Below are 8,867 nucleotides of genomic sequence, written 5' to 3'. Positions count from 1 at the left end.
CCACCACCATGGCTGGTAGCCATCTGCGGGGCCATTGGGCCCCCATTCGCACCTGCCGTGGCCTGGCACTGCCTGCTCACCTGCTCCACCATCCTGCCGTGGTCCCGCTCTTGTCGGGGCCCATCGGGGCCAGCAACACCTCCACTGCCACCTGCTGCCAGTTCCATGATACCTGCCATGTTCTGTGTTGTCCCCTGGTGGTCAGCGCACGTCATAGCAAGTGGTTGAACTCCTGGTCGAACAGTTTGCATAGTAGGCTTTTATTATATAGGATAACAGAGGGTATGTGATATTTTATTATTAGTGACCACCCGAGTAATTTTCATAATGGTGGTTTTCTACTCTCATTCTTTCTATATTAATTAATTGGAATTTCTCTGTAAGGATAAATTGTCTTTTCCCTATCATTTATTGATTTATGCAAACATTTATTTTTATCACAGATGCTTATTTTATTCTTTGGTTAATTCAATACTATCATAATTTTGTGGCACTAATTGTCCAACTGTGGACATTGGGGTTCTTTCAAGTTGGCCCTTTTGTTCTTTGACCATGTTCCCTCTGTGTTTTATTTTTTTCGTTTTTATTTTATTTGTTTTGTCTTTACTTTCTGGCATATCAAGATGATCTAGGTTCATTCTCATTCATCAAGACACTGAGAACAAATAACCCGGTGTCTGTTGCTATAAAGGACTATAGAATCATGTCCACATAGTTACTTGGCTTAGGATAAGTGCTGGCTTGACGTGCTCCAACTATACTCACCCACTCTCTTGATTCCACTCTCTAGAGATATCAAGATATAGCCCGCCCTGGAATAAATTTTCTTGACTTTAAGTGGGAGTGTCAGTCTTTTGCAACACTCAAGGAGCCGTTGCATGGATATTTAAGATAACAGAGTATACTTCTCCCAGGCTACTCTTCTGGTTTTATAGCAGGCAGCATTTTGTTATAATTCATTAGCTGGCTTCACCACAGGGCTACCTACAGCATTGTGCTTGCTTAGATGTATAAAGACATGTTAGTATGAACATATAGTGATGATGATAAATATAGAAGGGGAATGTTTCTTGCTGTAGGATATGTTCTTGAAATTCTCCAGATGGACAAACTTTCTTCTTCCTTTAAATGCAAAGCAGGGGCCTCATTTCGTTAATTCTTTTGCAACAAGACCTAATTAAAACTCCTTGGGATTTGCCTTCTACTATCAACTGTTATATTGAATTATAAATAATCAGATCCAAATAGCTATATGGAAAAGTTATCACCTGTAACTTTGAAAAGTTATCACCTGTGACTTACAATGACTCCACATATATTCTTGACTACAAAGATCAGTGACTTGCCCAGTGTTGAAGCATTGGCATCTGGTTCTTGGAACTTTTTAGAAATGGTGACTGATCTTGCTCCCACACAATAGCAACCCTGAAAGGTGCATTCTGCTCGTGTCTATGAGATTAACCTTGTATCAATGCAAAATTTGCATTGTAATTGTGGTCCAGCATAAAACTAGTCTATTCTCTTTGAAATATTGTACAGTCTACTCTTCTAATACTTTCATTAATTTTTGGACATTGCTATTTTGATGAAAATGAAAAAAAATGTATAATAGGGAGAAAAAGACAGAAACATAAAAAATAAAAATCACATTTATTTAAACAAAAAATACACACAGTGTACAATGAATATGGTTTCCACAGAACAATAAAACAAAATAATACTTCTACGAATGCAAATATAAAATAATCTAACCTATTTTTGCCTCATTTCGTAGCAATACACATTGTTGGGTCATCTAGAATATATACTTAACTTAAGAAAACACATGCCAAAGTTTCAGATAAGTACCACAAGAATCTGAAAATTAGATGTTAGATTAAATAAAATAATGAAATATTCACATGAGAAGTATATGTGTGCAAAGGATTGCACGTGTGCAGTGACATGGGTGTCTTACATAGTTATAGACACATGGGGTGTGCCTTTTAAAAATTTGAAAGTTCTTTGACATGAAATGTTTTTAAAATTGAAAGTGATATAAAAGCATCACAGAACTATATAGATAATATAGCAATCTTGCCAATAGTTGGGTCAATATGGTTTGTTACTTAATAATACTGCACCGAGTCATCATTAAAGATGGACTGTTGGATTGTGTCCTTTGGAATAATTTAGATGGTTTTAAGAAAATTGTGAATGTATTCATACTATGAGTGTAAAAATGCAACATCTTAAATAACTCTGTTTACTACATAAATACGGTTTATCAGGCAACATCACTTGAATTAGGTCTTCTCTCCCTTAATATTCATTCTCTCTGGGTACTCTATTTAATTGTGAGTCTTGTTTTCTGTTTTTATTTAAAATTCTAAATAGTCGTGTAATCTATAAAAGTTCAAGCTCAGGAGAACTTATTGCATGTACTTTTTGGGGGTAATTATTACCTTACAATGTTTTCCTACTTCCTTGTTATAGTATCCAGATATGATTTGCTTCTTTGACATCAGAAATGCTTTAGGCTTTCTCTTACTTGGCTAGAAATAAAATCCAAATTTCCATATCTTACCGCTGTACCAAATTGGTTTGCAATATTATATCTAAAACATTAATTTTATTTTCCTGTTCTGAAAGACAGTTTTTGCTAAAGGGAGTATCTGTTTGGAAAGTTCTGACTTAAAACCGCCAAAAAAAAAAAGTTACATGTTGGAACTTTTTTTATATAGCAATGAAATATAAATATGGGGCTGGGGGAGAAGCATAGACTTTGAAGATTATAGGTGGGCTAAATGAATGTGAATTCACACTAAAATTTTCAGTCAGTGACACCATTCTGAGCAAATCATTCTCTTCAGTAGTGCATAATTTGTAAAGCCTCCAGCTCTTAAGGACAATTTGGGTTCAATAAGTTTGCTTCCCTTGGTAATTGCTGATCACAGCTTGTCTTAGATCAGTTTCTTAAATCTTTGATAAAAGTTAATAGATTTCCTACAAGATTACACAAGGCGCCCTGAATATGTAACTTAACTGATACACCATCCTATTTGGAAATCAAACACCTAAAACATCTGTGGTGACTTAGCATCATGCCAGAGTTAAATCAACAGTTTGGGTTTCAGTTGAGCTGTATTTATTAGAATCTGGGCATAGTAATGTGCCACTATCTTTTCCTGCTTTTAGCAAATGCTAAGCTTACAAACTTAAAAATTGTTGCTGAAGCATTTTCACTGATACTCTAATTAGGCTAACCTTTCCCTGAATTTAGCCTGGAGTTCTTATTGCTCACACTGAGGCTACATTGCCAAGATTTCCCTTGCCAAACACTATAGAGAGATATGTTTTAAACACACCTCCCTGATGAAACAATTTAATTATGAATAAAATATAAATGTTAAATGTTACTGAGACCCCAATCAGAATCTTCAGAGGGGTTAAAAACTAAAACAAAATTGCAGCCATCTGAAGATGAATGATTGCATTTAATATCATTTTAATAATGTTATCCTGTTTCCAATTATTCATTTTCCAGAGAAAAAGTGACAGTGGCATTCAGTTGTGTGCCAGTATATATTTAACAATGGGATTTCAAGGAATCAGAGGCCGTGATTTGTAGCTTTTGGAGATTTCTTTGGGGTAAATACTCCCACTGTGGTCAATTTCAAGCTGCCGATGTGATGTTACTGAACATGGAGCCAGGAGGAGGTGCACAGTAGATCTCTATAATACTGTATAGCATTTCAACTACAGGTACAATTGACATAACCTCAAGAGTAGAGATAAATTGAAAATTATCTAATAATAGGGTAATATCCAAATTGGTCGGGACACCGTTACAGTAACGACCGATCAGCAAGCTGGGTGGGGCCTTGCAGCGTTGGGGACGGAGGTGGGGCTGCAGCAGAGGCCTCCCTCTCCACACGCCTGCCTAAGCCCCAGCACAGGCATGTGGAGTCAGAGGCCTCGGCTGCGGCCCTGCCCGCGGCCCTGCCCCCTGGGGTCCGCAGGCCTCCGCCATGGCCCGGGGTCTGCAGGTCTCCCCCAGCTCTGGCCTACCTCTTTGGGGCAATCTATCGAGGAGCCCTGGATGGGTGGGCGGGGCCTACTCTTTGGGGCAATGGATCGTGGGGCTCCCACACTGTGATAGGGCACAGGCCAAGCTGGGGGCTCCCCCGGGCTCCCACCCACCCTGCCCCAGGTGAACAAATTTTGTGCACCGGGCCACTAGTAATAAAATAATTAGGAAGTGGTAGTTTTGACTATTACCTTTGTTTATAATAAGATTTATTTCATTTTGTTTTATAATTTATTATTTAATGATGGTTGTTTTTAACAACTAACATAAAATTCCTGAAAATTTAATGATCCACTGTCATGAGTCAGTGCGAGCCAGTTCCAGCACAACCACTGGGACAGCCTCTTCTGGACACATGTCAAACTCTACATAGGGAGGGGTTTGATTTGCTTGGGAAGGAAATCATCAGTCTACAAATCTTTTTCTTTTCCATCTTGAGTCTTATTTTATCCAAAATGCCATTTTAGTTGAGGCAAAGAAAGGAAGTATCCTCCATGCAGGTGCTAGCTTTTCAAGACTTCACAGTTACTCTGATAAAGTAAGCACTGGCAGTTAGGTACGTGGCATAGTGCTGTAACTGGGCATTTGGTCATTTCAGTATAATTTGTCAGCTGCATCAAAGGATCAAGCGTTCTGATTCACCAGATACCCAGACTGACCAAAATATTTACATCAAAGGATTTGGCAGACTCTAGAAACACTAGTCTATGCATTTTTAAGTGAAAATGTAGATAGAAAAGAATGACTGAGGCTGTGTCTGTACAAAGGAGATTTTAAAACTTTTTGTTTAACCTTGGCTCTTTGATTTAGAAAATCTTAATAATTTAAGAAATAATGAAGTTGTTTTCCAAGGATACTTGGAATACATATTAGAAAAGGGGCAATATTGTTGTTGGTATGAAACATGAATTTCCTTGATGAAATCCATATTTAAAAGTATGTACAAATATTGGCTTCCTGTAGGGAAATTCAGATGACTATGTTAATAATAAACAAAAACTCATCTGCATTTGTAGTACAGTAACTTCTACACTTTGAAGCATCTATATTATTACTTATTATAAAAGAAGAAAATACTTGAAATATTCCCCCCCCCCAAAAAAAAACAAACAAACCCTATTGTTGGCTTTCTAGTTACATATGTTTACCACACTTAGTCAGGAGTTTTCATTTTTACAAATGCAAATAAAAATTCTTGGTATAAGAATATTTATAGAATGATAAGTCCGTCTCTTAGACTACCACTACTACTACTACTGAAGGAGGACTCAAAGAAACCTCTCTCTTCTAAACTTTTTTTACCTTACATCCAATGGGACAATGAAAATAACCACAAATCCTATCACTTTCAAATAAAATTGAACAAGTCAAAGATTATATGTAATCCCTGACATGGAGAATGAGGTATAAGAAAATAACACTAAGATAAATTTATCCATGAATGGATCCACAGCACGTAGCCTCTTTTTATTAAAAAGGCTGTAAGTAGTTTGGCAACCGCCTTATATATAACGCCCATAGCCATTAGTTAAAATAATAGATTGATAATTCAGTATTAAAAAGCTCCAAATAATTTTCTAAACATTTTTATTAATTGGTAAAACCTAGGAGCCTAGAGATTCCTAGGGAAGAGGAACAGAATAAATTAGTGTCTTAGTCAAGGAGCTATCACATTAGCTCTGGAAACCCCACAATATCATCCACTGAATGTGGTCCTAGCTAAGAGATGTCTATGTAACAAGCCTGTGGCATTTCTGAAGGTGATTTATGCTATCAATGTCATGCTCCTCTGATGAAAAAGGAAAAATAATAAATTCTTAAAATTTAGAGAAAATAGGTTTCATTTATTCAGAGTGTTGTAATCTAAGTTTTAATTCCACTAATAGATGTCAATTTCTATTTAACTAACTCGAACTCACCTATAATTTTCATGGATATTTGTCATGGCAATTTGGAGAAGATATAAGCCACAGGGAAGGATGGTAAGAAGAGAATGTAATCATGGTTCTAAAATTATCTAGGTGGGTGATTGGGGGTATATCTTTCCTGTGCTTTAATTTACCCATTTATGAAGGTGTTACACAAAATAATCTCGAAGGCAGATTCTAATTTAAAATTTTAGACAATTCATGGTGTTACTTTACTGAGTAAGGACAAATTTGAAATTCAGGTTAACAGAAGTAATTGCTTTGGGTTATCAATAAGTTATGGTTGCATACATGTTAGAGGGTTTATTCACATATATTATTCTATGCCAGGCAACGCATACTTACATCATCTATATTCTGCACCAACATGACCGCTGGAAAACATCTCAGAGACATTTTCTTGAGTGTCATGAACTTGACCACATAAAGTTCAGGCCAATGGAGATTTTCACTTTGGACATCAACAGGCTGACCGTCTTTAGTTTCCTTGCAGTTTCTGTTTCTCGTGGTATTTTGCCCATAATCTGATTAAACTTTCTCTCCTGCCACTCTTACAACAGGGCCATATAACCCAAGCCAGAGCTTTGAAAAGACACCATGTTTTTGGAAAGTATTTTCACTGCTTTACAAACACTGTCCATCCACCTGTTTAGGAGGAATAGTCGCATCTCGACTGGGTGACAAAGTACAAGGTACAGGCATGCCTGTAAATTGTTCTGTAACCAGGATCATGAGTTAACTCTACCTAATTTTAAATCACTAGGAAAATATGTTTTAAACCTCTGAAATGGGCGCTAAGAGTATGTGTCAGAAAATCTGGGACATTCCCCAAAGTCCCTCTCCCCTTCACACTCTCCTGGCTTCACTTTGGAGGGACAGCATTGCTCTCTGAGTCACCGCCTGTCCCCCATGGCACCTGTTATCTCCGAATGTCTTTCATTAAATACTCCATGAGTGGAAGTCACACGTTCTGAGCCGATCTCAATCAGCAAGAGCAACGCATAGAAGCTTAAAACTGGAAAGGACAACATGATGTAAGATTTTAAAAAATGAATTTCTTTCAGAGTAATATACTGATAACTGATTCAAGTAATTCCTAGACTTGGGCAAACATCCCTGATGATCGCCCTCCACAAATTCATGACAATAAAAGAAAAATGAAAAAGTAGAGAGCATCCAACTGAAGCGTATTTGTGTTCCTGTTTATTTACATGTTGGAAAACTTAGGTGTCAGCTTTTCCATAAGTCCCCTCTGGAGGTCTGTAGTACTTGGGGAAAGCCATCAGCTGTAGCATGTTGAAAGCATACTTTCTGCATTTGATATTCTTCAGTACATTCTCTATGCGGCATCCTTCTCTGGTAAAAGGGGAAAAAGTACAACTTCATGAAACAGAATAAATAAATATGCTTTATTTGTTCAATGCAGAGTTGCAGCAACAGTCCAAGTAAAAATAACAAAGATTCAACTCTACATTTGTTTTTTGTTTGCTTTTCACAAATGATGATACATCTTACAAAATTAAATCCTAGGCCAGGCCCAATACCATTATTGCCCTCAGAAAAAGAGATGATTAAAGTCTCTTTGCTCTTAACAGGTATTTAAGGTTTAATAAACTCTTTAAATATAATTTGCTCCACAATACAGCTTCACTTTAATCTCATAAATATATCTGCCTTTTTAATAACTCTTCCACAAATTAATTTCTTTAAAACACATTAAAATCTATATGTAGCCCTAAGGATACAGGTTCTAGGAATAAGGCATTTAATTGATTAAGTCTGGCCCTATAGATTTTTAAAGGAAAGTTCAATCTCTATTTTACTTCATTATTTTAACTGTGCAACAACGAGAAAAATGGCTTCTGGAACAGCCTGGTCCGAGTCTCCACTTTATAGAGGAGAAGTGCTATGCACAGACAGTACAGTCACAGGTGCGGAAACGGGGCATCAAGACACAGACAAGACCTTGTTAAAAAGAATAGAAAAGTACTCTCCAAGCCACATTAACCCAAACCATAGTTACAAACAGGTTAATTTAATTACAAAACAGAAATAGCCATTCTCTTCATAGAGTTACTTGACAGAAGGGGGTTAATTGCAGCAAAGAAATGACAAAACGAACAGGTTAAGAAACCAAACAGAAGGTTCTGCCAGCTGATGGCAATGATTTTAGCACAGTGGAAATAAAGTCTGGAACCTCCCACATGTCTAGGACTTGTCTCAGAGTTTCAGTGTGTTGTGCAAATTCAGTCTTAATTTCTTTGATAAATTTAACGGGAAGAGGAACAAGAGGTGTAGACCTTCAAGCTTTCAGGATTCTGTTCTTTGTCTTATTCCAAAGATAGTAATTTAAAAATTCTTCTTGAGCGAGTGAACAGAGGGAAACACTTCTCCATGAACAAAAGAGCAAAATAATTCACTTAATGCATAGTACTTCATCTTTTAGGAAAAAACAAAGAAAACACAATTCAAACATCTGTTTTAAATTCTCTGGATCTTAAAATGTAGAAATATTACAGCATTGTCCCCATAATTTAAAGTCCATTATAATTTTTAGAAAAGAAAGGAACACAACAGTAAAACTTATTGGTATTTGGCTAATAGTAATGCAAGACTTAAAATAAGCCACACGACTAGCAGGTGTGAGCTGACAAGCAGCAAGGCGACAGGATAGAAGTGTCGAGAAGTTGGCTTGTTATCAGATAGACAGCCTGTTTCAGGATCATCGGATTCATTCAGGGCTCCCTGGGTTTGTCTGCTGTTAAACAGGGTGGGGGAGTAAGGGGAGGAAAGAAAATAGAATAGCATTCACACAGTAAAGAAACTCAACCTTAAACATCCTGAAGTAGAACACATTATCTTATACAATA

The 8,867-nt window shown here is 36.9% G+C and overlaps 1 protein-coding gene across 5 annotated transcripts in view; it reads right to left on the bottom strand.

Moving 5' to 3' along the window:
* Positions 1-1,681: 1,681 nt before the first annotated feature.
* INPP4B (inositol polyphosphate-4-phosphatase type II B) overlaps positions 1,682-8,867 on the bottom strand; it is a 564,192-nt gene continuing 557,006 nt past the window's right edge. For 3 of the 5 annotated variants that reach the window (XM_079772160.1, XM_079772163.1, XM_079772162.1), the window contains one exon: positions 1,682-7,377. In XM_079772160.1, coding sequence (XP_079628286.1) covers positions 7,221-7,377 — 157 coding nt within the window. In that variant the 3' untranslated portion in view covers positions 1,682-7,220. The remainder of the gene's footprint in view (positions 7,378-8,867) is intronic. The other 2 variants (XM_079772161.1, XM_079772164.1) reach the window with 2 other exon arrangements.

This window comes from Cnephaeus nilssonii, assembly GCF_951640355.1.
Source record: "Cnephaeus nilssonii genome assembly, chromosome: 5".
Lineage (NCBI taxonomy): Eukaryota > Metazoa > Chordata > Mammalia > Chiroptera > Vespertilionidae > Cnephaeus > Cnephaeus nilssonii.
Note: the sequence above shows the minus strand (reverse complement) of the source record. Positions and strands in the feature narration are given on the sequence as shown.